This window comes from Numida meleagris, chromosome 27, assembly GCF_002078875.1.
Source record: "Numida meleagris isolate 19003 breed g44 Domestic line chromosome 27, NumMel1.0, whole genome shotgun sequence".
Classification (NCBI taxonomy): Eukaryota; Metazoa; Chordata; class Aves; order Galliformes; family Numididae; genus Numida; species Numida meleagris.
Window position 1 is genome coordinate 4,359,969 of NC_034435.1, and position 27,545 is coordinate 4,387,513.

General features: G+C 48.3%; 2 protein-coding genes and 1 long non-coding RNA gene across 4 annotated transcripts; 2 read left to right on the plus strand and 1 right to left on the minus strand.

The window, feature by feature from the left end:
• On the plus strand, positions 128 to 18,046 carry MED26 (mediator complex subunit 26). 2 transcript variants are annotated; one of them, XM_021378794.1, is made up of 3 exons: positions 128 to 259; positions 13,241 to 13,315; positions 15,081 to 18,046. In XM_021378794.1, exons 2-3 carry the CDS (start codon positions 13,250 to 13,252, stop codon positions 16,773 to 16,775), a joined length of 1,761 nt encoding a protein of 586 aa, XP_021234469.1. In that variant the 5' UTR covers positions 128 to 259; positions 13,241 to 13,249; the 3' UTR covers positions 16,776 to 18,046. The 2 variants fall into 2 exon arrangements, with proteins under 2 accessions (XP_021234469.1, XP_021234468.1); XM_021378793.1 differs by lacking the exon at positions 128 to 259 and adding an exon at positions 282 to 2,069.
• Positions 18,978 to 20,028, minus strand: LOC110388963. The gene is made up of 2 exons (XR_002433027.1): positions 19,413 to 20,028; positions 18,978 to 19,336 (listed from the first exon to the last, which is right to left on the minus strand). It is a non-coding gene; the product is annotated as an uncharacterized LOC110388963 (long non-coding RNA).
• SLC35E1 (solute carrier family 35 member E1) lies at positions 20,144 to 26,883 on the plus strand. The gene is made up of 6 exons (XM_021378796.1): positions 20,144 to 20,629; positions 21,402 to 21,472; positions 21,849 to 21,986; positions 22,464 to 22,589; positions 23,048 to 23,293; positions 23,699 to 26,883. The coding sequence occupies exons 1-6, from the start codon at positions 20,227 to 20,229 to the stop codon at positions 23,930 to 23,932; spliced, it is 1,218 nt and encodes a 405-aa protein (XP_021234471.1). The 5' UTR covers positions 20,144 to 20,226; the 3' UTR covers positions 23,933 to 26,883.

The following is a 27,545-nucleotide window of genomic DNA, read 5'->3' on the forward strand; positions in this document are numbered from 1 at the left end:
GCTCTGGGCCGGGCTGCGGAGCCTCGCGGGGCGCACACCTGTTCCGCGGCCCCTCCGCCGCCGCCGACGGTGGGCCCGGGGCTGCCCCCGCGTTCTGGGGGCGCCCGGAGGGCTTCGAAGGTGGATCCGGGGCGCGGGAGCGGCTCCAGCAGCGGGCAGCCTCGGTCTTCGCTTTTATCCTTCCCTGCAGAGCGCTAATGAGCTTATCTGCTCCTTCTGGGATGTAGAGTAAGCGCGGGAGTCGACGTAGATTTTACCAGTAAGTGGTCCTCGTGTATAAGTTGCAGTTATCCAAAGTGCTATTTACTCCTTTTAAGGTTTTTTGGCCTATTAAAGCAGCTCTTTGCATCAGTGTTTATTATGGTAAGAGGACTGCGGGGTCTGCAGTCTGTCAGATTTCTTCAATCTTAGATCAACATTTGTCACGGCAGCGCGCAGAGGTGCGCTGGTCCCGGCCATCTGCAGTCTGTCGCGGGGCAGCTGGGGTGAGTCAGGCTGCAGCGTGGTGTGCTGCGCCAGGAGCGTGTGAGATGAGCTTTGGGTTCCATCGGAGCCCTGCCTGCTTCTCTCTGAGCAAATCTCCCCCACAGCAGACGGGTGTTACGTTCTCAGAGTAGCTGATGAAGTTATTGCCATTTGGAAGCATCCTGGAGCGCCATGCAAGCGACGAGAAAACTGAAAGAAAAACCACCCTGACCTGTAACTTCTGTAATAACCTGCTGTGATATGCCTTTGTCATGAGCTGCAGTATTACCAGTTTGAGTAACAGTAATGAATTATAATGGTTATGGTGGGCTTTCAAATCTCAAAATTGTTGGCAGTTTGCAGTCCTTTGACATTGAAACATTACTTCATAGGTTCTGTTTGCTCTGGGCCCTCTTCTTGTGGCCGCAGATTTTTCGTTTTCCCTTACAGTGAGCGTCAACCCAGTTAAATACAATTCTCATAGAGCTATGGTTTCCTGTAACTTCAGACCTGCTGACACTGGTTGCCCTGCTTCTGGTGTTAACTTTCTAAAACATTGTAGCCACATAGAGTTGAGCTAGGAGCTATGTTTTGTGAGGAACACGCTTTCTCCATATGCCAGTGCTAGGTTGTGCTGTGACAGTGCTGCGGTGCAGGGGTGGTGTGGGGCAGGAGGCGGCAGGCTGCTCTCTGCAGGGGGAGGTCTGAGCATCAGGCAGCGCTCTGCTGGGCCTCCAGCAGGTCAGCAGCCCCATAAGCTTAGCAGCAATGTATGTTAAATTATAATTCTACATACTTGATACTTATCCAGGGCAATAATTAGCGGTGGAAAAATCAGCCCATTGTTCAGAAATGCCTGTAGGCAGGGGGCTGTCTTCCATTTTAACCTCTTCTTCGAATGAGAGCAGAAGTGGTGGAGTTGAGGTTCATCATACAGGCTTGGACTTTTTTTTTCCAACGCGCAGTAAACAATAGATGCACAGACAGATCAGTCCGTCGCACCGTTTTTGTGAAGGGAAGAAAAACTTGAATTTTGAGCACCCTTAAACACAAATTGTGGCTTAAATCTGACTTGATCTCCAGTGTAGAAGTACAAGAAGCCGTTCTGTTGTCTTCCCACAGGAAGCAGTCCTGCAGCTCTCAGCTCTTCTTGGTGCTCAGGGAAAGTTGTGGCTACTTTCTTCTGGCTTCTAGAGTCTTTTCTTGAAAGAAGTGGTTGCATTCAATCTTAGAGTATTCATTATTGTGATTGACTTCCTTGTTTACCAAGAAAGAAGCTTTGAGGCCTGGATTTCTTTTGGACTTCTTGATGTAGTTGTTGGTGTGAGTACACGCGTGTTTCTGGAGAGGAGGAAAGGTGAAAACCGCACCAAAATTGCCAAGCGTGCGGCAAAGGGATCTGTTCGGTGAGGCTGAGGAGGGGGATGTGGTTCTCGCTGCGCTTTGCTCTGGGGTGCTGTTAACTTCAGCTTTGCTGATATCTTCCCCAGCACAACCCTCTTCACCCATGTGGATATTCATTCCAGCGGGCCTGTGGAGGTCTTTTTGGTATGCACAAACCTTGGATCAGTCTGAGGTCCTGTCAGAGAAAATCCCTACCTGCGGTGAGTTTAACAAGATCATCTCTTCCCTGGGCTGCTGGAACCCAGGTGCTTTCAGAAGCTGTTTTCTGTTCTGATTGTCCATCCCTGTTTAACTGCTGCCTAAAGCTGCGCTGACTCCAGAGTGTCAGTTACTTTGTACATGCGCATTTAGCACTTGAGACCACTTCTAGTAATTGCTGCAGAATGTGTTTATAGCTTATTTTCACACACTTAGTTCGCAATTTATATGAGTAACCTCTATTTCAAAGGAGACCTATAAGAAATAAGCTATTTTTAAAAAACTTGCATCATCTTGGAAGCCACCCGGGATGTCTGGTGTTACGTCTCCATTTATTCAGCCTTTTCCCCTTGAAAAAACATATGGGCAAACTACTTCTGCTTCATGACTTACACCCCACGTATCAGCATGGGGCCAGGGGGAACGAGCCCAGCCTTGTATCGGAGCGGGGAGCTGGGTGCTGTCCCCCACAGCAGCGGGCGGTGTGATGCTCCTGCAGGGAAATCCTCCTCCTGGGAGCACTGTGGGGACACCGCAGCTGGAGAAGCGTCCGGCGGCCTCTTGTAGCTGCATGGGCTCCTACAGGAGCGGGGTTCCTGGTTCTGGTTCTGGAGAAAAGCAGCGCTTTTCTCTTCGGGTTCGCTGTGCTGAGAAAGCAGCTGTTGTGCCGAGCAGAACCGCTCTGCCGGGTGAAGGCGCGCTCCGTCCCCATCAGGGAGCTCATTGCCTGGTGGCAGGAATGGCACGAGCTGTTCGCTTTTGCTCTGTGGGAGAGGCTGTTGCTTCCAGCTGGCTGTTAGAACTGTGCTCGCAATTAAATGGGTCCTCATCCTGAATATGTAGCAACCTTTCTAATTTTGAATATTAGACAATAATTTATTTGCCATTAATAGCGCTCTGAGATGTGAGCCCAGCTCTGGTTCGAGGTCACCGCCCGTCGGATGCTGGTGTGTGGGTCGGGCTGTGTGGGTCAGGCTGGCTCGGAGCAGGCTGCCGTGAGCACCGCGCTGCATGGTTTTGCTGCTCAGCCTTTGGGAGAGGCCTGCGGTCCAAAACATTAAAGATAAATTGGTCTGTGCGCTGCATTACGTTACGCAGAGCGCTGGGTGACCTCCCAGTCGCATGGTTAGTGGTGCTGCCATGGCTGTTTTCTGGGTTGGTTGCTTTACCAAAGTCTAGGCACAAAGCGTCAGTGAGATCTGCTTTCTAGAGCTGATGTTAAAAGGAAGGCGAGCTTGTTCCGGGAGACAGCGCCAGACACAGCTCTAATAATATCAATGCTGGGGGTGAAGGAAGGCAGCGCTTCACTTTGGGAGGGTCTTGGTAATTTCTGGAGATGCAGGGGAGCGCTGTGTGGGCGAAAGTAGACTAGGCATGGCTTTTGCTTCAGCTTTATCCATTTCTGTGAGGCCCTTAATGAGCTTATCAGTTTTGAGGAAGCTGTGGTGTGCAAAGAGGATGAAACCTGCTGTACCTCTCACCGTTTTTTGCCTGTTTCTTTAGTGTTTCAAGCGACTCCCAACCTCGTTCTGTGCCTGGGCAGCTGATTGCTTCAGGTGTGTGGGGAAACATGCAGGTGGCTGTGGCATTTCCTAGCCTGGAGTCCCGGCTGCCGGGGGAGGTCTGGTGGCTGCAGGAGGGAGTCCCGCTGCACTCGCTCTCTTCTGCTTTTTAATGCTCTGTGTTGTCAGCAGCTGAGTTGGTTTGAATTCACTGGTTTAAGGGTGGTGAAGCTGCTGGTTTCTTGGCCTCTCTCTCCAATCTTACTGTTTATCTCTTTCCAAAACAGCTTGCAAACTAATTAGTAGTTTTCGCTTGCTGGATGCGCTGTGTCAGTGCCCGCGATGCTCACACAGATGCTGGCTTTAACTGCTCCGAGGTAGCACTCTCCTGGCTGGTCCCGGGCGGTTTGTTGCTGGTGGCAGTGCTGCCTGTTACTCCCTGAGAGGTTTGTGCTGGGGGCTCTGCACTGTGCCCCTTGCAGCAGTGAGACTTAGTGTCACCGAATTCGGGGCCGCAAAGGCAGAATCTGAGCAGAACAGAAGTAGCAAGGAGTTTGAGTAGAGAGGCTGCCAAATTACCTTTCTGTTGCTAATTCCTTGGCGCTGCGCAGGTTGCAGAGGCGATGGCAGTAGTCATTTGCTTTTAAGCTGTAATTTGAGTGTTGGTTTCGGCAGCGGTGACACGTTAAGTAATGCCCACTCCTTATTCCTGCTACGTGCATCCCTTCTGTGTGTGCTGCTGCAGCTGAATGCAGAATCTGAGCTGAGGAATCCGTCGGGGTTTAAAAATGGCAAAATAGTTTTTCCTGGCGGTTTTTGGTCTCGCTCAGCTACCTGATGCAATGTCTGGTGCGTTGCGAGGAGCGGTGCCGCAGGTGTGGCAGCACGGGTGGGTACTGAAGCACTTAAATAGGGACCGAGACTAAAAAGCAGAGAGCCTCTCGCTTCCGTGTGCCTCCCCCTGCCCTAGCCTGGCTGGGGCTGCTGTGGCCTGTGGGAGCTCGCCGTGCTCCCCGTGCTGCTCCAGGTGGCTGCGGAGCCTTACGGTCACGTTTCGTTTCCCAGCCCTCGCTGGTGCTGCAGCACGGTGCCGGGACGCGGGGAAGGAAGCGTGGGGAGGGCAATAACTGCTGTAACACTTTGACCTCTTGTAACCGTGAAGTGGTTGACTGAAGGGAAGAATCAAGTTGTAGGTAGAATCGCCATCTAGAATCATTTCTTCCAGTCGCCACGGGGCACGGTGTGGGAAGAGCAGCTGCTACACGGGGTGCTGTCCGTCCACGTGCGGTGGGTGCGCTCCCAGCGCCCGGCGCTGAGCAGCCAGTGCTGCCGCTGAGGGCAGCTGGAGCCTGCAGCGCTGTGCCCAGGAGCCTGGCCATGCGGAGTGCGGGGTGCGCTGCTGGAGGTGGGAGGGCCACGTTTGCTGCCACACGCTCCCGAGTGGGGGGAGCCCCAACTTGTGTTGCATAAGAGATGAAGACCCTCAGCTTAGCGTGTGTTTCAGAAGCACAGGCCTAGGATAGCAGCCGGGTTTGCCGGCTGTTACTATTCTGTACGCCGAGCTGAGGGTGAGCCTGCTTTAGGGCTCCGCTGTGGGCTGCTGCATCTCTCCAGCTTCTGGTACAGAGCAGTGCCACAGCTGCTGCCCCTGAGCAGAGCAGAGCATTGCCAGAGCGTGTCCTGCACGGCTCCGGGGAGCACCCGGCCCTCGGGGAGCTCTGCTCTTGCCCAGGGCCCTTTTCTTTTTTTTCTTTCAGGAGCCATACGTGCCAGGGTAGAAAGAGAAGGAATTACTTCTGCCTACTGGGGAAATTTGATACTAATTAAGAAGCGTTTCTTTTAAGCCGTAGATACTCCAGTATGTTACATTTGGAGTTAAAAACAAATTTAAATATAATACTAAAAAAAAAAAGCAACACACAGATGTCTGTTTTCACTGATAATGCTTCGCTGCGACCCTGTGTGGCCCATGCTGTGCTCGGCGATAACTTCAAGTAAGCTTTCCCTGGTCAGTGTAACACGTGGCGTGCTGTGACCCCACGGGCACTTCATCTTTAGGGAAATATTTAAGGTAAAGGCAGGTATATCACATTCACTTCGATGTAATTAATTGCAGGTTTGTTTATTCAGCGTTCTAACAGCTAAATTACTCTTTCTGCGGGTCATTCGTGCTTTCAGTGTTTGGAACAATATGGCAGTGCTAACAAACTGCTTTAATCTGAGGTGCAGTCTGCTGGACGTGGCGGCGTGCCGGTGTTTTCTGGGCCATGGCTCTGGCGGGGCTGCGCTGCTTGCTTCGCTCCGGTTGCTGATATCGAAGTGTTCGGTTTTCAGAGTGCCCGGACAGTTGGCCATGGAAATCTCCGTTGAGGGAACGACTGGAAGTCAAATGGAGCGACCTGTGTTTTGCTGAACCACGTGCTTTTTGTGACGTGGCTGTTAGGGAGGAGAGGAATCCTATGTCCGACTCTGTCGGCAGCACTCAGTGACGGTCCCAGCTCGGTGTATTTTGAATCGTTGTGCTGCGAAGATGATTGTGCAGAGGTGGCAGTCTTGTCTGAGAGTGACAGCCAGCGCTTTGCTGCAGCTTCTTTGGAGCATATTTTCACGATGCTCGCTCCTAGGCCAACTCTGTGTGATCATCCTGCAGACCCGGGCCTGTTGTTTGGGAGCACAGCTCTTGTGCTGGCGGAGGAGCAGCAGCTCCGTGCAGGTGGCACTGCACCTTCACAGCTTCCTGAAGCAAACGCTGCAGCGCACCCAGCACGCAGCGCGTGGCTCCAGGTGAGGCTGCTCCTGCAGCCAGCAAGGGGAGGCTGTGCTGGGAGCTGGGAGGTTGGCTGTGGTGTTCTACCTAGAATTCAGTGAGCAGTAATTCTGGGATAAATTGATAGTGGTTTTTTTTTTTGGTTTCTCCATTAGAGCTCTCTCTAATACACGCTGACGTAAATACTGTATTAGTAATTGCTGATGAAAGGGTAATGAATTATTTCTCTACCAACTTGGCTTTTAAAACCTTCCCCATTTGTAACGGTACTCTTCCCGGGTTTGTGAACACGTGTGCCACATTTACCCTCTTGTGAGCTGTCACGCAGGCGTGTTGCACTTCTGTCAAATGAACCGGTGAGTTCCGTGGTGCCGCGTGCTCAGCAGGCTCTGCTGCATCCTCCCTTGTCCTTGAAGGAATCAGTTGAGAAACTTCTGTGGCATTTTGAATAAAATGGTTCTGCTGCCTTTAAAAATACTTGGGTGTGGTGGTGGAGGATGTCTTTATTTTTGTGAGTGAACGTTCTGTATTGTAGCGATGTTAGCAGGGCTTTCCTCACTTACATCCAGGCGTAAGCTGCCCTGTGCTGAGGGCTCTAGGCAGCAGGGATTTCATGAGATGAATAGCAAAGAATTTCAGGCAGCTCTCGACCCTTTGAGCCATTCTCATCAAGTCCCAAAATGCGTGTTGTGGAATTCTCAGTCTCCACCGATTCTCTGCAGCGCGTTACAGTGAAGCAGGTGGCTGCAGAGTGTGTCTGTCCAAGCGATGCCTTGAAGGGCCGTTCTTATCGCCTGGCTTTGCCCTTGCTGGATGGCAGCAGGTAACAGCGCTGCCCGCGTGCTCCCCAGGGCTGCAGGGGGTGGAGGCGTCTGGCTGGGAGAGCAGATCTCTGCTTCCCGTGGGAAGTGCCAGTGCTGCGAGTGAGCGCTGGGTTTCGTAGGGCTTGCGTGTTAGTGATGCGTCCTCTGGGTGTTACTGTGCTGACATCGTCTGCAGGGATTGCACCCTAGTGGGCGCATCACCTTACTTTGTAGGTGTGCAGCTCAGCACTTGACAAGTCTGGGGCTGGTGGACACTACATCGTTCTGCAACCATCGAGTGCCTTCGTAGCTGGCCGTGCTGGGATCTGTGTATTTCCAGGCCACTGTTGAATTTTCCAAGTCCTTTATCACACAGACTGCTTCTTATAGCTACTCGTGTGCCTCTCTCTGGGAAGCCAGAACTGACGAGGACTAGTTTGAGTTGGCTGATGGATGGCAGGGAGTGCAGGTGTTCCAGCATCTCCACGGCCGTGTTCAGTGCCCGATCCCAGCTGTGCATCGCGGGGACGCGGCGCTGGGAGCGATGCCTGGAGGCGGTGTGGCCCATTGCCTGTGCAGTAACAGCACCGATGTAAAACATTCCTTCCAGATCGGTCTGGTCTGTGCTTAAACCCCGGTGGTGTCTGCAGAAGCTGTTTGAGGCCTTGTTTGAGTGTGCTGGTAGAGTTCTGGTTATTCCTAGTATGTAATCAGTATTTGTCTTGGGGCAAATCAGGTCAGCGAGCGTGAAAACAATTGATCACAGTTTTCTTTATGATGTCTGCGATGCAGAGAAATGCGTTCTTTGAGCTTTGTCATCTCCTCCCTGCTTTTTCCAATGCGGTATGAACTGAGCACTGTCTCTTTTTTTTTGTTGACCGTGTTCTCAACACCTCTTATCACCGCTGTCCTCTGAACTCCTCTTTGTGTACATTCTTGAACTGCAGTGCCTCGAGATGAACGTGCACTTCCAGCCGAATTTGATTCCTATTCCATTCCTTATTGGAGTGGGTGAGTGAAGAACAGGACTAAACACGGTGCTTGCAGAACGCCGTGGTACCGCACTGAGACGGCCGTGCCGCTGTGCCGTGCTGTGCTGTGCCGTGCCGTGCTGTGCTGTGCCCCTGCAGTCTGCGTGGTGTGTGTGCCTCTGGGTGAGCGGCTCGTGGCCGCCCTGCGCTTCTGGGCTTTCCAAATGACTCCACAAATTTGTTCCCCTAAAAAAGTTCTGCTCCGCTTCCTGGTCTGGAGGTGTGGGGTGGGTGGGTTTCCTGCTGGTGGTTTGTTTTGGTGAGGAGAGGGGAAGAAGTTAGGGGAGCGTGTGTGTTGTGCTGCAGCCAGTCAGCACGCCTCGTGTCCAGCGGGGCAGGGACGGGGTGTGATTCTTGTGATGTTGTGTGCGGACTGCAGAGCGAGTGCTGAAGTCGGTAGACAATTAATCCTGTTTGTAGTAATAAGAATGCTGTCTGATTATTGGTTAATAAGCACGAGTAGAGCAGAGTGCTACAGTGTTGACTTTGCTTGGTTGCCTTGGTCAGCCAACCTCACCTCCCTTGGTGAGATGACTTCTCTCCTGAGCCTCTGCTGTTCTGCGAGCTGGTTGCGGTTTGGGTGTGAGCCTTGTCTTCACAATCATTCTGCTGCTCACCCCTTGCCATCCAAACCAGTGGGCTCTCACCGGCAGCTGCCATGCTGCAGCGCTGCGCCGTGCTGCTGTGCTGGAGTCCTGGCAGCTCGCCTGCCCCTCTGCTGCTTTCAGTGCAGGGCCGAGCTCTTCCTCTGGCACACTGCTCTGGCTCTCCTGGCTGTTCTGATCTCCCTGCACCTTACGTGTGTGCATCCTGCCACAGGGGATCAGGGCTGAGCTGTTGTGTTGCTCACATGGAGCGTTCTGTTCCGGGCCTGGCGATGCTCGCCGCGCGCTGCTCTGCTGCGGTCCAACCTAACTCCCGTTTGATCCTGGCCTTGTGAAGCGTGTGCAGGAAGGATCTGGGTGATGTTACCTGACTGTTAAATGAAAGCCAAGCGCAAGTAAAACGTATGCAGCCTGTTTGAACTTTTTCAGTTCGATGTGGCAATTTTAAAGCCAGGGTAAGGGGGAGTGCCACACAGAGCCACGCAGTGCTCCTTTCTGCTGCTGTTCTGCAGCACAGATTTCTCATCAGTTGTCCAAGTGTGGGCTCCCAGTGAATTTCTCTGTTGTAGAAGACTCTCTCAGGGGATGTCTTCAACCCAAAAATGTATAAAGCATCTATTCCTCCATTTTTAAGGATCTCCTTTGCTAAATACTCTAGGTGAGCTCTCCTCCACGTTTAACAGTGTCTGTCGTATACCAGGGAATACTTGAATTCCATTTAGCAAACTGACTTTCAAACATTTTCAGAAATTCTGAACAGAGTCGTGCACGGTCATCTCTGGTATGTCACTTCTGTGAACAGCATCTCGCGTTCCCTGCCTTTAGATGGCATCGTGTCACACACTGGGGGCAGGGGGAGCTGTTAATAGATGGGCTGCAAGGGAACTGGTCTAAATACCAGCAGATCGTAACCTGAATTCTAACTTCGTGTGTTTGGTCTGTGTCTTTGAATAAACGACGTTACACGTTGCTGTTCGTGCATCCAACGAGTCCCTATATGAAGAGTTAAATAAACACTATCCTGCTCTATTTCCATTGCAGCATTTAAATAAAGCCTATGACCAGCAGCTTTTCTCTTCTTAAGTCTTATTCCACGTTTCAGATTATAATGCAGTGAAATAACTGTTATACAAGTGCAGTGCTGTGGGCAAGGCTTGGTATGGATCAGAGAGCGCCGTCTGGGATCGGAACTGGTGCTCGGACGCAAGCGAATTGCTGGAGCGCTCTGGGGAGAAGCGGGGGGTGTGTGGCCGTCCCTGCTGCCCCTGCTGTGGCAGCTCCCAGTGAGGAGCTTCATTCTTCCCTTCGGCTGTTTGAAGCTTTCCACGGTGCAGAAACCCATGCTTTTGTGTGAGGCTGCAGTGAAAGCATCTACTGCTTAACTTGGAAAAGATGTGAGATAGCAGTAGTGAGCTCCAGCGTACGGCTGGGCGACATAAGGAGACTTGCATGGAATAAATAAGATTTGTTTTCCGTGACTGTCATTAGGGTTGCCTGGAAAGGATTACTGGGGATGACTCAAAGCAGATGTTCTCCAGTAAACTTTCGAGTGAATTAGCCCGGGCCAGTCAGCCTTCACAACACGGGAGCAGCATGGGGTCATTTGAAATGCAGCGTGAATTATTCTTAGTTGTTTGCTGCGGGGTCCTGAGTGCGGGGTCCTGGGATTGCTTTGTGTTGGGGCAGCAGCAGTGGGTTGCAGCCTGAGCAGACAAAGGCAAACAGAAACGAAAGCGCTGTGCGAGTTGGAGGCACCGAGTTGTGCAACTGCTCCGTTACACGGAATCTGGAGGGAGATTGCCAAACTCCCCCTCCACTGTGCTCTGTTACTTTGCCTGTCTGCTGTGTAGCCAGTTAGCATTTTTAATAGCTGTGTGCATGAATAAATGCTCCTGCTGCTGCTCAGACTAGGATGATGTCCTGATAGGTTTGGTAACTTCGTACTCCTGTCAGTTGTGTGACAGTATATGAATTTTATGAAGCCAGTAACTGATGCTTTAAGGTGAAGGCCCTGCTGTGCAGTGCCAGTGTGCTGCTGTTACCGACACAGATGCCTTCATCTTGAGAAGATGGTACTTGAGGCCTTCGGGAGCTTTTGGAGGCCTTGTTTTCATCATCGTGCTCACTATACCAAGAGAGATTTCCTGCTCTGTTATTTTGCAATGGGTAAACGTGCTTTTTACGATAAATTTCTTCTTGCACCAGTTTGGGTGAAGCACTCCAGAATAACGGCCCCAGACTCCTGGGGGAGGATGGAAGCTGCTGAGCCGTCTGCTTTTCCTTGCTGAGAGAGAGCCAGGCTTCCCTGAAGGTCAGAACACAAGGGAGCGAGAGGAGCGACCTGCAGGGTGTGAGTGCTGCCGCTCCTTGCAGCGGGCGCTTCAGCACGACGGCGTTGTCAGTCAGTTCCAAATGTGTGAAGAATCCAAACTGGGCGTCCTGTGCTGCCCCGGCGCGGAGCCATCGGCACAGGCAGCGGCTTCGGCTGCCTTAATTGCTGTCATGTGCCCGTCAAAGGAGGGGATGAAGCAGCGTCCATCAGACCTGGGGTAGAAGCTGGGCTCTGGTTGCTGATGCAGCCATTGGGCACAACCATTTACGGGTATCTTGGTGTTCTAAAACAAAGGTGAAGCAGTTACTGGAAATTCCCTGACCAGTTTCATCTTTCTGTAGGTGTGTGTATATGAGCATATCGCTTTCCCCATCCTGACCTTTTGATAAGATAACAGTCCTTTTTTTGCCATCAGTTTGTCATTTAGGTGATACTGGGGATTACCAGTAGCTGCAGAACTGATTGCACTGATTACTGACACGTTCAATGCACAGAGCCTTCTTGCACCCGTGGAACTCCTAGTCTAAAGCATGTGTTGAGAGAGAGAATATCGTGCTTCGTGAGTCTGAAAATGTTTGGCTGGGAACTCCTGGGGCTGAGCATCAGCTGTTCTGAGTGCTCTGGTGCTGGAAGCTTTGGGGGAGCTGAATGGCGTTATGTATTGTCTTAAATAATCCTTTCTTGGGCACTGAGGGAGTGCAAGGATCCAGTCCTAAAGTCAGTGCCCTGAAATGAAGTACTAAGTGCTAAGATATGGAAACGCGTGCTGCTGCTGCACTAAACCTGAAGCGGAGCTTTCCCAGCCCCAGCTGGGTGGTGGGGCTTCAGATACCTGCAGGGCGGCCAAGCCCAGTGAGGAAAGGGTCGCGGCAAATGGATTCGGCTCTGATCTGAAGCTGGTTTTGCAGCCTGAGTTCCGATCGCTCAGAGCCTACATGGAGTTGAAAAATAGTTGGGATAAAAAATGAGTCAAAATCAGGGAACGTTTCTTTGTTGGCAGCTTTATCCAATGGCTGCCAGCCTCGGGCGGTCGTGCCGAAGCCTGTGACTTAGCAGAAGGGTGGGAGCGGTGCGGGGAAGCTGAGCCCTGCACGCTTGCACTCCTTGAAATGAAGAAGCTGGCGGTGGTGGGAGGGCAGGGCTGCGCTGGTGGGGCTCCGGGATCCCGTGGGATCCCCGCACAGGTTCCTGCTCTGAGATTTTCCGCAGGTGCAGTTCGTGTCCAGTTGAGTCACGATGCAGTTAAGCAATAAATGAGGTTCAGTGATTCAAGTTTTCCTTCGCTTATCATTTAAATCCATCTACGAAGGTGAGTTAGAAATTCCGGTGTTCGGTGCCGTTAATATCAGGTCATGGAAACGTGGATCCGTGCAGTCTGAGTTTTCTCAGAGGACTCATTGAAATCACACGTGTATCTGCAGGTGGTGGGCACCTGCCCCTGCCTGGAACTTACTCACACTGAAGCGTTGCAGTGAAGCCCATGGCAAAGCCTGGTACGGGCTTTGTTCATGTGGGATGGATTTCTGGCGTTCCTCCTCCCTGCCTGACATGTCAGAAGTTCAATTCCAGCACGGCTCGCTCTGGAAGGTGGCTGCTGGGAGCGGGGGCTGGGGCTGGCGTCTGTCTGAGGCCACCTGCTGGGCACACGGCCTGCTTCGCTGCCTTTGTGCTGGGAGTAGCTGGTTCCTTGGTGTAGCTGCAGGAAACTTTGCAAACAGAAGAGACTTGTGCAAACCTAAAGCAGTGCCTGCAGGTGAATTCTGCAGTTCTCATTTCGCTGCTTACTCTTCTGGGTCCGCTTAACGCTTTCGTTTTCATTTAGGCTGTAGGACAAGTAACCAATGCCTTGACTAAGGTCTCAGAACTTTGCTGGTTAGCTCACTGATTTTATTTCTGATATTTCATTTAGTTCTATGTAAGTGTGTGTTTGTTACAGCTCCTTCAGTTTCCAACTAGGTCAGCAAAGTGTCCTTGTCCCTGTTCTGTGAACAGTCAGCTCCCTGAAGCTAGACGGTGTGACAGCAATTTTGTGATTAATGTTTCCAGCAATTATAAAGGGGAAGTTCTTGAATTGCATTTGATAACCAAGACCTGTACCTGAAACATGCAGTGACTTTGTCTTCCTTGTTGCAGATCCATAACATGGTGGCAGTGCTGGAAGTGATCTCCAGCCTGGAGAAATACCCCATTACCAAAGAGGCACTCGAGGTACGTCGCCATCTGAGCATCGCTTCCTTGTGCGAAGGAAGGGCTTTCTCTGCCTGTCTAATTTCCATAAGAGCTTTCTTTGAAACAACAGATTGATTGCAGAAGATTCACAATTAAGATATTATTTTGTCCCTCTCATTCCGCTCCTGACATCTCAGTGTGTACAGTGACTCCCTCTGGGGTCACATCAGTGTGTTGTGCAGCCTGGTTCCCGTTTGTATGAGGCGCCGTTAATTAATCATTATTAATTCTTTGCATTCATTGACATCGCTCTGCTTGCTGAAGTACTGGGCACCTTTTTAGCTGTTTGGTGACCAGGCAACAAAGAATCTGACATAGAAGGAACACAGTCTCTCTGTTTCTATAAAATGAAGGTCTTAGTAAAATCTTTAAACGTAGTTCGGCGTGTCGCAGTGCCTGAGCCTGGCTGTGAGACCAGATGTGTTTGGAGCTGACGTAGCAGCTGGGATGGGAGCTGCAGTCTCTCCGGCCACTCTTAAATAAAGAGCCCAAAGTTCATAAGGCCAAATTATGAAAAGGCTTTCAATCAATCAATATAGAAATCGCTGGTGTTATTTGCTTTTAATTACTTTTTATAACCTCTGGCTGTTTCCCCTGGACTCGGGCAGCGATAGGATGGTTTGAGATGACTTCCAACGCTGTAAGTAATCAGTACGAGACAGGCTGTTAGTAAACACTGAATACAATGCCAGTGCAAATAATTATTGTGAAACATGTGCTATTCGGAAATAATTATTGTGAAATAGTTCTGGTGAGCCTTAGATATTGGCTGAGTGCTCCTGTGGTGCCACGTGGCAGACAAAGTGAATGAAACTCAGAACAACTGAGATTTCAAAGCATTGCAGAGTGGGAAGAGGTGTGCTGTGCCAGCGGCTCGCCTTTGAATTCATAGTGGACCAAAATACTTTGGAAATGCATTTCCAAAATGCATCTCCAGCAAGACCAAGATGACTTTTTTCCACTGGGAGAAGTTGAAACCCATCTAGATTTTTGTCAGCTCCGTTTGTATTTTGATACATGTACCACAGTGTGGTATTTCTCACTGAATCCAGTCTGTTTTCCTTTGAAGTGCTTTTCTAAAGTAATCTGACTTGCAGAACAATTCTTTGCTTTCAAGTATGTTTTGGGAACAATGAAACACTTTGCTTCCTTCCGCTTATGGAACCATGTTGGCACATCCTAGGAAAGCTCGTGTAAGTTGCTCTTTCAAGATAAGGAGTGAAGAGGGAGGAGACAGAGGAGGAGGATGGGACATAAATCACACTTAGTCTGGTCTGTGGAATGGAGATTTGTATTTGCCTGTTCCAGTAACACATGGACAAGATTCTGGATTTTCTACTCTTCCCTCTTTCTGCAGGTCTCGGTTTCATTGTAATACATGCACTTTTTCCACGTTGGATGCTGCAGTTCCCTTCACATCAGAGCTTTCACCTCTGTTCTCAAGATTCTTGTGGATTTAAAAATTCCTTTCTGATGTTCTCACAGCTAATGGCTCTGGTGCTTTAGCCAGGGAAGAAAGAAGGGGTGGCTTAAAACCAACAGTGGGTTCCATGTGGTGTGGCACAGCAGTAGAACAAGAGGGGTTAACCCTTCCCAGAAGGTTAATTTGGCTCTTACATCTTTAGTGTTTTGTACTGGGTATTTCTTAGGGTAAGCATTAAAAAGCAGGAATTCACCTTAAAAGTGGAGTCAGGCTTTTGTTTCGAATGATACCTGTTTGTAAAACAACATTTTTTTTTTCTAGGAAACAAGGCTTGGGAGGCTTATCAATGAGGTGAGGAAGAAGACATCCAATGAGGAACTTGCCAAACGTGCCAAGAAATTGTTACGGAATTGGCAAAAGTTGATAGAACCCGTAACCCCGAATGAGCCAGTGCCAAGAGGGCTGCCGAATCCGCCTGGATCAGCAAATGGTGGAGCTCACAACTGCAAACCAGAAGCGCCCCTTCCTGCCGTGGCTGGGTCAAAACCCATCAGTGAATTAAAGAGCAGGAACGATATACAGAAACTAAATTCTCCAAAACCAGAGAAATTGGGAAATCGGAAAAGGAAGGGTGAACATAGGGATGGGCATCAGGGCCCTCCTCCCCCAAAAGTCTCCAAAGTTAGTCACGAAATATTACAAAACTCTTCACCCCCTCCAACAAACGGAATTGGAGGTAGTCCTGAGAATTTTCCTAGTCCTGTAGATGTAAATTTACACGCAGGGCCCGAAAGCAGCAGGACAGAACTTAGTGAAAATGATAAACACAATAAGATCCCAGTAAATGCTGTAAAACCTCACACCAGTTCTCCAGGACTCGTAAAACCTTCAAGCACTTCCTCGTTATTAAAGACTGCAGTGCTTCAGCAGCATGATAAATCGGAAGAAACCACCGGGTCGCACCAACCCAAGAGTCCTCGCTGCTCCTCGTTCAGCCCTAGAAACGTTAGGCACGATACTTTTGCTCGGCAGCATACCACGTACTCACCAAAGGATTCAATGCCCAGTCCATCTCAAAGGTCTCAGTTCTTAGATACTGCACAGTTGCCATCGCCACCACCATCCTTGATGCAACCATCAACACCTCCGATGCCAGCGAAAAGACTGGAGTTCTCTCAGCAATCAGTATCCGAGGCGTCTCAGCACTGGCAGGAGCAGCAGGTACCTCCTGACAGCCAGCACAGGCACACAGCAGGGACGCTTCCACAGCACACATCTCCCAGTTGCAAAACCAGCTCCCACTCGGGGGAATCTCTCGTGTCGCACATTGGCTTTTCGCAGGACGCTTCAAAAATGGACAGTGACGATGCTGCTTCAGGTTCAGATAGCAAAAAGAAGAAAAGGTACCGACCTAGAGACTATACAGTCAACTTGGATGGGCACGTAACGGAAGGGGGTGTGAAACCTGTGAGATTAAAAGAGAGAAAGCTCACTTTTGATCCCATGACAGGACAGATAAAACCTTTAACACCGAAAGATCCTTTGCAGGTAGAAATCCCTGCACTTACTGAACAGCACAGGACAGAAACGGAAAAGCAGGAGCAAAAACCCAACCTGCAAAGCCCCTTTGAACAAACGAACTGGAAAGAATTGTCCAGAAACGAAATAATTCAGTCATATTTAAACAGACAGAGTAGCTTGCTGTCTTCATCAGGAGTACAGACTCCAGGAGCTCACTACTTTATGTCTGAATATTTAAAGCAGGAGGAAAGCACTAGAAAAGAGGCTAGAAAGACTCACGTTCTAGCTCCTAACAGCAAACCTACAGACTTGCCTGGGGTCACAAGGGAGGTCACAAGTGATGATCTCAACAGAATACGTGAACATAACTGGCCAGGCGTGAACGGTTGTTATGATACACAGGGTAACTGGTATGATTGGACACAGTGCATATCTTTAGATCCACACGGGGATGATGGTAGATTGAACATCCTGCCTTACGTCTGCCTAGACTGAGTACAGGTTTGCTAAAATGCTTTTACATTTGCAGTTAGCAAGAATGGCAGACACTATGCCACTTAAAGATGGAGAAAGCCTCCTGTCCTGGACAAATAGGGCCAACGAGCAGAGGGTAAGAGGGAGCTGGTTATTTACAGCTCTTTCCTTTAAATTCTCCTTTTGTGAAATGCTGCTACCAGTTTACTAACAATTGCAAAGGAAGGCATACGAAGGTTGATAAAACTGAGTTCAAAACTCTATAGCGAGCCAGCTATAAAAAAAGTGTTAGTCCCCAAGAAGCGACGATGATTTCCAGCACTTTCTGAATGCCGGAATCTTACTACAGGCAGGTACAGAGAAAATTGTGGAAGTTACCTTAACAAAATATGCATCTATTTATTTGACTTGATTTGGATTTTTATTTGGCAGTGAGATATTCAAGAGACGATGTGCAAAAACTGTAGTTTTATTTGTATCGCATCTCTGAACATGATTGTGTTTTTAAAGTCATGTGGTACGGAGATTGGGTTTTAACAGCAGGTGTTGCACTGCAGGCTGGGAGACCAGCTTCAGCTCAACATTCCATGGGCATCCACATATTTTAGTCTGGTTTCAGTTTAAATCCAGTCTCTGAGAAATGCTGCAAAAACTAGATGTTTAACGACATTTTTGATCCCACCACCACCAGCCAAATATTTTTCCTCCTTTTCCCTTCCTGCAAACTTCTAGGAAAAAGAAAAAAAAAAAAAAAAGAAAATCACCTTTTCTAGAATCTAAATGTAACGAGGGTGCTACAAGTTCGTAACTGTACTGTGAGAGGGAAAAAGGAAGCCTGTTTGTATGCTGGAAATATACTTGTTACCATTCCTTTAGATATTGTTTGCCTTATGGATATCCATCATAAACGCAATTTGCAAAAACAAAGAGCCTTAGTGAATGTACAGTAACTAGACTTCTGTGTTCCTGGGATGCAGAAGGGAGCAACTTTGCTATTTGGTCCTTTAAGTGGACACATTGTGATATAAATGTGGAAATAAAAAAAATTTGCACAAAGCAGTTTGTGAATTATTTATACTGAACTAATTTATTTTTTAAAATGTGCTCAGTTCAGACAAACTAACAGAAGCCGTGGGAGCAGTGCGGTGAGGCGAGTCCCGGCGGGCAGTGTCAGACGCAGCTGGCTCTTAGGGATGCACGAGATGTCTTCCAAGTGTGTTGGTGGCACTCAGTCACACAGGTTGGATTTTTCTTTTTAACTCTGGTTGCATCCAGGGTTGAGAGACTGATGACGCAATTACTGTTAATGTACCTCAAAGTCTAAAAACTTGTAGTTCATCTTTTCTCAGTAATTTTGTAATATATTATTCCTAACGGTTAAAAATATTTCTAAAGCAGCCTGATTCACTATAGAAAGCTCAGAATTTCTATTACCTGTAATTGCTTTAACGTTTGGGACTAGTTTTGTTTTCTGCAGTCCCCGCTGCTGGACTTCTGCCCGGGGGAGAGGGGGAGGGGACACAATACCAAAAACACTCTGAGGTTCGGCGGTGTTCGTTCTGTTCACTCATTTGTGCTGGGTCTCACTGCTGTGGGAGAGCCTTGGTAAAAGCAGTTCTGCCTTTGAGAGCAGAGTCAAGCTCTTCGGTGTCAAATCATGATTTTAAAAGGCTGTTCCTCACCAGTATACGTTGCTTTGGTTCATTCCATGGAGTACAACTGATAACGTTTGGTTTATTTTTAAGTCATTCTTGTTAAAACCTACTGCTTTTGTGGTTTGACTGGGATTGCAATGTGTGGGTATCTCACAAATCTTGCTGGTGTTTGTTTGCTTCTATTTCTGAAACCTGAGGTCTGCGTGAAATCCAACCAGAAAAAAAGTGGTTACCAAAAATGTTTCCAAGTATATTTTCAGTTTACTTCCGTTTTATCCTTCTGCAGTTGATGGGGTCAGGCAGCGTGTTCTAGAGCTGCAGAAACTTACTGTCTTGCAATTCAGAAAGGTAGATTTGATTGTAGAGGGCTAAGAAGTTGGTCATGCTGGGAAATGTTTATTTTCTGTTTTATGTTTAAAAAAACTAAAAACAAAAAAAAATGTGCATCTTATCCCCCCTCCCCCCCCCAGCCCCTCCTCCCTCTTTCCCTGAATGGTCCTATTTAGGAACAGGGTCTGTGCCCTTCTGAGGCCTTTGAATGTGGGGCGAATTTCAGGAAATTACAAAGTACACTTTATAAAAACCATCCTTTATTTTCAGTTGCTTACATTTCTGCTGCAATTGACGGGGCCCGAAAGGTCAAGTGATGTCCTAAGTTCCATCGCTGCTCTCAAATGACGTGCAGCTCTCTGTAGCAAACTGGCTGTGCTGATGCTCACTTTGCTTGAGGGAGCTCCAGGTGTTGGACTCGGCCCTTTCCCCGGTGGTACAGAATTGCCAGGGACATCACTTACAACGCGAGCTTTAACTCTTGTTACGTACCCGGTTTGTTTCTGCTGTAAGGGTCAGCTCACTCGGATGTGATCTGGGGTGAGACGAGGCTTGACAATCTTTATTTCAGCATGCTAGTATAACCAGTTCTGTGAGCTCCAAAAAAAATGTGAATAAGTTTACAAGGTGATTCTTTTTGTCAATTTTGTAAACAAGTTCAAATGAAGTTTACCATGTGCATATCTGCTGTGTACTCTCATTTTTGCATGAACTCAGTGTTTCTCTGCTCCTGGATTCTCCTGCTCTGCACAATTTATTCTTCTAGTCTTAAAGTCTTAAATGAATACTGCCCTCTCATTGCAGTGAATGACATGAAATGGTTTGGGGAATCGCCGTTACCTAAGGTGCATGTTGCTAGAGGTACATTAAGGGCGTAGAAATGTCTTTTGAAGGAGTAGATGGATGAACGTCCTCCTGTGTGACACGTACCGGGCCCTCTGTCCCTACGCCCCCTAGCAGTGGTCCTTGTGGTGGTAAAGGTCTCGAGCGCTTCTCTTTGCCTGCGTGTGCCCTCTGCTCGGGCCCGGGGCTGGCCCCGCTCTCCTGCGGTAGTTCTCGCTGCCATGGAGATCAGCATTCCTCTCAGGGCCCCTTTTATGGCTCAGAATCCCCACTCGGTGCGGTGTTTCGTAGGCCGCATTCTCTCCCCAGTTCTTTCACCCTCCCGGGCTGCGCCTGTGGGGTGGGACGGGGCACAGCGGCTCCGGGCCCCTCGCTCCCTGCCGAGCTGTGGGGCGGGAGGTTCCGGGCCGAGGGCGCCCCGTCCCTGAGCGACAAACAGCGGACGACGGCGCCGGAAGTGACGTAGAGCGGAAGTGGCCTTTGGCGGAAGTGACGTAAAGCGGAAGTGACGGACGCGCGTCCCATCACCTCCTGCCGGCACCCGTAGCGCTGGGGCGGTGCTGAGTTTCGGCGCGGGCCCTCCCCAGGAAGCGACGCGTTGGCGGTGGTGACGTCCCGGGGGCAGCCGTGCGGCTCAGGCAGCCATGGCGGCGGCCCCGCTGGCGGCTCCGGGAGGAGGCGGGGCGGCGGCAGCAGTGGCGGGGGCGGGGAGCCGGGGGGGCCGCGGGCCGGCGCTGCGGGAGGGCGCGCGGGTGTCGGCGCTGTGCCTGGCCTGGTACGGACTGAGCGCCGGCGGGAACGTGGTCAACAAGCTGCTGCTCGGCGGCTTCCCCCGGCCCGTCACCGTTTCGCTCTTCCACATCCTGGGGCTCTGCGGACTCCTCCCGCCGCTGTTGCGCGCCTGGCGGGTGCCGCCGGCCGGCCCGGCCCAGCTGCCGCCCCGCGCCTACCCCCGCTACATCCTCCCGCTCGCCTTCGGCAAGTATTTCGCCTCCGTCTCCGCGCACGTCTCGCTTTGGAGGGTCCCGGTCTCGTACGCGCACACGGGTGAGGCCTCGGGCGAGAGTGCGGGGGGTGAGCGGGGCGGTGGCCTGAATCTCGCAGCGTGCCGGTGCTGTCCCGTGGCTGCAGCGTGTGTACAGATCGTAGAACAGTTGGAGTTGGAGGGAACTTTTAAGGAACTTCTGGTCCAACTCCCTGCAGTGAGCAGGGACACGCAGCTCCGTCAGGTGCTCGGAGCCCGCTCCTGCCTGACCCAGGCATGGGGCACCCACCACCTGTCTGGGGAACTCGTGCCAATGCTTCACCACCTTTATTCCTTGTATCCAGTCTAGATCTTCCCTCTTTTAGTTTGAAACCATTTCCCCTTGTCCTATCAATGCCCACTGGGACGCCCCAAGGCCCAGCACGCGCTGCTACCGCTGCCCGTGGCGCGACCTGAATCCCGCTGTGTGCTGGGAGGGGGCCCGGTGTGGTGTTCTTGTCCCAGTGCCTGCTCAGAGTGCTGCCTGCTGCACCGAGTGTCCCATCAGCTGCCCCAGTGCGGCGCTCCGGGATCCGCCGCGTGTTCGTGTGGGTGCTCAGTGTGGTGTCCTGCGTCCCGGTGTGAGCTCATGTCAGTGCCTGCTGCAGTGTCATGGAGCACCACAAACTGCCCTGTGATGGCACGGGGCCGAGGGGTGACCCCTCGTGGGCTGAAGTTGGGGCTTTTGTGGGACCGAACCTGAGCCCCTCCTCCATTCCCAGTGCTCACCTTCTGCTGATGGTGTTTAATGGAGTTGGCTTCGCATCCCCACCGAAATTTTCTTTCCGTTCTCAGTAAAAGCGACGATGCCAATATGGGTGGTTCTTCTGTCGCGGATCATTATGAAGGAAAAGCAGACGACGAAGGTGCGGACAGGTTTGCTGAGGTTTCTTCTCTTGTTGGTGTTTGTGGTGTGCTTTGCTGACTGGGATCAGGAAGGCTTGGCTTGGTCCCCTGGGTGAATTTGGTGACTAAGATGACATTAGGTGGATTTTCCGCACTCCTTTTTATCGTGTCTAAGCGTCAGGCAAGGTGCTGCTGTCCAGTTTACTGGAGTTGTTTACTGGAGTGTTTGTTGTACCCGCTTAGTTTCCTCAAGCTACAGCACTATAAAAGTTGCCCTTTCTTTCTGTTGCTTTATTCTTCTCTTTCTTTTCTTCCCCGCATCAGCAGTAAGTAGAAACTCAGTTAAAGTAATAATAATTAGCAGATGTAAGCTTTTCTTCTCTATTCCTTTTTCAGGTGTACTTATCTCTTATTCCCATAATAACTGGTGTCCTGTTGGCCACGGTCACTGAGCTTTCCTTTGACATGTGGGGACTCATCAGTGCACTTGCTGCTACTCTGTGTTTTTCACTTCAGAATATCTTCTCAAAGAAGGTAATAGTTCGCCTGTTCCTGTTATTCATCAGAATTTGTTGTTGTTTCTATGGACAGTTAGATAGTGTTTAAATGTTCATTTGAAAATGTATAATGTATCCTGCTGTATCAAATCGTTTCTTCATAATGAGTGAGTCAGTGTCAGCACTGGGCACTCCTTGAAATCTTAGGAGCAAAGAGATGAGGGTAAGGGGTGTGTCTGGAGTGCACGTAGTTCCAAAATGAGTTCTGGTTTGTGGGACATTTTAGGTGTGTACGTTGTTAATACTGAGCGAGCCGCCAGCCAAGAAACCACGTTTTTCAAAGAGACATCTGTTTTTTTTGGTTGGCCTTATTGGAAATTCACACACACCGGCACTTATTTTCGTACTGTATCTGTCTGTTGTGTGAAGGTGTTACTGTTACGTGGCTACTGAATCTGCTGCTAACAGGGGCGTGCCTGGGGCAGGGCTGTAATGGCGCTCTGCTCTTCCTCAGGTGTTACGAGATTCCCGAATACATCACCTTCGGTTGCTGAACATACTCGGGTGCCATGCTGTGTTCTTCATGATCCCAACGTGGGTTTTGGTTGATCTTTCTTCCTTCTTAGTAGAGAATGACTTGGTAAGCGTCGCTTTTGGGAAACTGTCCTCTACGTAAAGATAGGAGGGGAAAAGAAATCCACGCAAAAAATGTTCTCTGAAGGAGTTCCTCATCAGCGTGGAAGGAACTGTTGTGAAATACCTGCAGTGTTTCGCAACAAATAGAAACCATGAGTGTAGTGCTTCTCATTAGAATCCGTGGTGGGGTTAGGAGAGGGAGCTGATGGGACAGCTTAAGTCTCAGGAACTAGAGCTGGAGACAGGAGGAAATGCACCTGGAGTGCGTTACCTGCATGGAGGGAGGTGCTTTGTGAGAACTGATAGCTGCGCATTGGGGTGCCTCTATCTGTAGAGAAGTTGTAGGTGTTCTTCCTATCAAAAGGCAGGAAAGAAATGACTCACAGTTTATTTCTGTTACTTTATCTCGGGTTTCTGATAAGTGACAAACTTATTTTGTTGTAACGTTTGTTTTTATGATAGAGCACGATGTCTCATTGGCCCTGGACCTTGATGCTGCTTATAATCAGTGGGTTCTGTAATTTTGCCCAGAACGTCATTGCCTTCAGTATTCTAAACCTGATCAGCCCATTAAGTTATTCTGTTGCGAATGCCACCAAAAGGATAATGGTTATCACTGTGTCCCTTATAATGCTTCGCAATCCAGTTACTAGCACCAACGTCCTCGGAATGATGACAGCTATCTTAGGGGTCTTCTTATATAACAAGGTAAGGCGTTCATCTGTTTCTTTCTTTATTCGGGGAACTTGAAACAGTCCGGTGGCTTTGAATTCTGCCTTGTAAAGCAAGTGAACAGGAGAACAGAAATGGAGAATGCGTGACGTAGAACTTCATTGCGTGGGGGTGTGTCGCTGAGTACTCCAGTGCTTGAGACAGGGCAGCTGTTAGGTGTCTAACAAACTTAGATCTTCATATTTTATTGGAAAATGAGAATTAGGAAATAACTCACTGTAGTGTCTTGAGCAAAAGCAACGTAATGATTTGGCACATGAGAAGAAAGTGATTTTTATTAGGAGTTGCTCATTTGAGATTCTAATGAACATAGTGGTGATTTTTCTACGTATATGTGAGGTGGCACCTTAGGAAATCGTTCTTTCTTTCTTTCTCTCCTAGACAAAATATGATGCAAACCAAGAAGCAAAGAAGCAGCTACTTCCAGTCACAACTGGAGACCTTGTGAATTTGGAGCGGCACCGGAACACTCCTGAGAAGTCTCAGAATGGACTGACAGCGTTTGCACAGCATGGAGACTATCAGTATGGTCGAACCAACGTCTTAACAGACCACTTCCAGTATAACCGACAGAATTACCCATCTGCCTACAACTTAAATCGTTTTGATATATAGAATCTTGACACACAGGTATAGACTGTGATATTAAAGTGTCCCCAACATTATCAGAAACTTTTAGTACATCCATGAATGTAAAGCCATTTTATTGTAAAGTTTTGCAGAAGGGAGGATGCATGTGTAGTGAAAGTGGTACAGACCTTCAGCTTCTGCTGAGCAGATCGTGAAATGTGAAGCAGCTAGGTTGGACACTGGAACTGAATGCACGGCGTAGCTCTTGGACAGGGATCCTGGTGAAGTGCAGGTACAGCATTTCAGAGCAGAGTATCTGCTGTCGCTGCTCCTTTTTGGAGTCTGTCAATTGGTTGCTCCTTTGGCAGCTAAACACTGGCCAGTACTTGGTTTCCACACTGATAACGTCACTTTTAATTTGTTCTCTACTATGTTTTAATAATACTTAGATGAAATTGTCAGAAAAAATGGTGTAATTAGGCACACACCTGGTGATCAGAATTTGTCAGCTTGGGAGGATTGTGTCAGTGTGGATAAGGAGTCTGGAGTTCATCTTGAGCAAATGTGAAACTTCTGTGCCTATGGCTGCAGTTCTTGATGACAAACCAGGAGTGTTTCTAAAAGGACATCTCTAAAAGTGGAGAGATCAATCCCTTCGAGAAACGCATTTCAAGTTTAGCATTCTAAAGTCACTGTTGTCCCAGTCGCTGTAGATAACAGAAACAGAGACTGAGATCATTGTTTTCTGAATAATGCAGCCCTGTAACCTCAAACATTGCTCTTCCCTGGCAGTGCAGGAAACACCTTGACAAATAAAGCATTTCTAATAATACGGTTTTTTTTACTTGCTTTACACCTCTTATAAATCTGTCTTTGGTTCAGAAATTGAAGCTTTAAGGTGTTTTCTTGTAAATTTTTTGCATAATTTTGCTCCCTTATATGATTCATATTATATTAATGCATGAACATGGTTAATAATTCTTAATTGTTTCTGAAGTTTATCTTTTTAGCCCCTAATTGTGTTTTTAAGTTTCTTAATTGCTGCTGCTTGAGCTGCTGTGTGCGTTTTGTCTGACTTCTCATTTCAGCTGGAAGAAGTTACACTCTGTATCCTTCTCTGTTCCTGCGACTCCCCTAGCTCGAATAGTAAATTAAGAAAAGAAAGTATTTAAATCAGCGGTAAATGTATAATTTATGGCTAATAAGAACTGATTCAGTCCGTATAAATGAAAACATCGAGTTCAGGACAAGTTGATCTCTGTGCATCAGACACCGCATTTGTGCATGAAAGGAATGAAACCAGCTGAGTTCTGGTTTCACTGAATCAGATTATTATTATTATTATTATTATTATTATTATTACTGTCTTAGGGGCCTTCTTTCCTTACCAGAAAAGCTGTTGTACAGTGAGATTTTGATAGCAGAAGTATCGTGTTTTTACTAGAGATTATTAGGTACCAGTGACAAAACTTCAGGTGTGGTGCTGTACACAACACTCCTTCCATTTATTTATTGCTTTAAAAATGGCCATTTCCGTGGTGTGAAATGATGATCTGGCTCCTTTCTGGATAATAAAGAATTTATTTTTAAGGGCAAAGTCAACCTGATCTTATTCTTTTGGCTGACTCTGGAGTTAGTTGTGCAGATTGCCTTCCAAGATACAGTCCAAAAGAGGAAATGGTTCTCCTGAAACTTCAGAGATGGTTTAAATGTGCTGCTAATGTCTGCGAGCAGAACTTCTGGACTCGGCTAGAATGGATTCTGCTCCTTCTAGCTTAGACCTTGGGCTCTCATTTTATAAAATGTGAATAAATTATTTCCTAACCCTGATTAACAGACGAGGTTATGAGGAAAAGCGTAATTTCAGAGGAAATTGCTTTGCCTATTCCAGTATTAATTTATGTATAATTATTTCCTTTTATATGAAAAAGTGCAGAATGTATATTTTTAAGGCTCTCTTCCCAATATGTAAGTGCTGTTACAAAAATGTAAAAAGAATCGCGTGGACTCTGCATTTGTGTTAGATTCTGGCTCTGCACAAGTTCTTTTGAGGATGAAACATTTAGACTGAGGTTTTTAGGAGGGACTGACTTGTTCAGCTGCTTTCAGAGGGAGCTAGCTGGAAACTGTTAGCCTCCTGCAAATGCTTAGTTTTGTTCTTTGTGCCTCAGTTTCCTTACTTTGGAGGCGTTGAGATCCCAATGGGGGCAGTGGGGCCCAGGGAGGTACAGCTGTGCTGCGAGTTCATCTGTAAATTTTCTGGTATGTCTACTGCTATAACAGGATCATACAGCTTGAAACTGCAAGTTGGAATGAACTTCCATGTACCGTATTCATGGATCAGAGATTTCACTAAATACAGTTAGAAGGCTTGGTTTCTGAAGAACATAACCAGATCTGTTTTGCAGCTCTCCTGATAGAAAACTTTCATGCATGCTCGCTGTGGCAGGTCTTTAGCTCAGCTTTTTCTGTCAAGAGTATGGAAGCAGGTGGGCGCTTCCTGCTGAAAATAATGAAAATTCCAGTCTGTGTGCGTGCCCTCACCACGTGTCTGAAACAAAACTACTGTACTTGCAGAGTAGGAAGAGACTGACCCAAAACAAGGGGTGTCACAGTGGGCCCAGCGTGTGAGTCTATGGGCTTCTTCCCTGGAGCCTGCCTCATGGTGTTGGTACTCTCCTAGTTCAGGTCTGTGGTCAACAGGGATAGTTTTGCATGGTACAATAGATAATTAAAACAAGTGAGTGACTCATTTACAAGAGGTGGTTTTGCAGAGTACCTGAATCCAAGTCCTTGAGCAATATTGCCCACATTCTGATAAAGGAAGTTTCTGATACTGTTGTAATATATATTTTAATCTTGGACTGCTGCAAGATTTTGTTTGGCAAGGTGAAGCATTTGTTTTAACGTGGTTTGTAAATTAATGACGTATTTAACTATGTACATAGATCTGTAGAAAGTATGGAAACTGGAATAAAAAGGGCATATCGAGACAATCGTGTATAATGACCCAGTTATTAAATCAAAGCGAAGGGAATTGCTTTGGTTTTCTTACTTAGGGGAAACTTTGGGAGTGCCATTCGTTAGTAGTAATGGCCACCTGTGAGAAATCTGATTGTTCTGCTAAAAGGGTGTGTGGTACATGACTGGCTGTTTGCATAGACGGCAGCTAGCATGATTTGGGTGCCGTAATTAGTATCAGGACACTAGTCACTGGTACCCTTAGACATCATCTTATTTATATCATGCATTTCTAACATGCGTGTAAATACGTCATGAAATTGGGAAATTCTTGCCAAAACAGTTCTGGATAGTTCTAGAAATAACAGTGGGAAAGAAAGAAATCTCCCCACACTATGTTTGGGTTTTCTGTTGATAGCTCCTCAGAACATGTGGTGCTCTGAAGATCTCCTGGAAGAGTTTTGCTTGCTGATTGCATTTTAGTGCCAGGTAGTGATTAGAGCATCTTTATCATCTGGGAAAATGCTTTTTGTTTGTTTGGTTTGTTTGTTTTTAAATTACCTGAATGTTAAATAAAATGCAGGCAATATATAGGCTTTGTAGGAGTACAGCGATTTGTAAAAATAACTGTTGGTAATTTGGGGTCAATTCATGATAATTCTGAAGCTCAAAGATTTTCTAATGTGTGTTCAAAGCC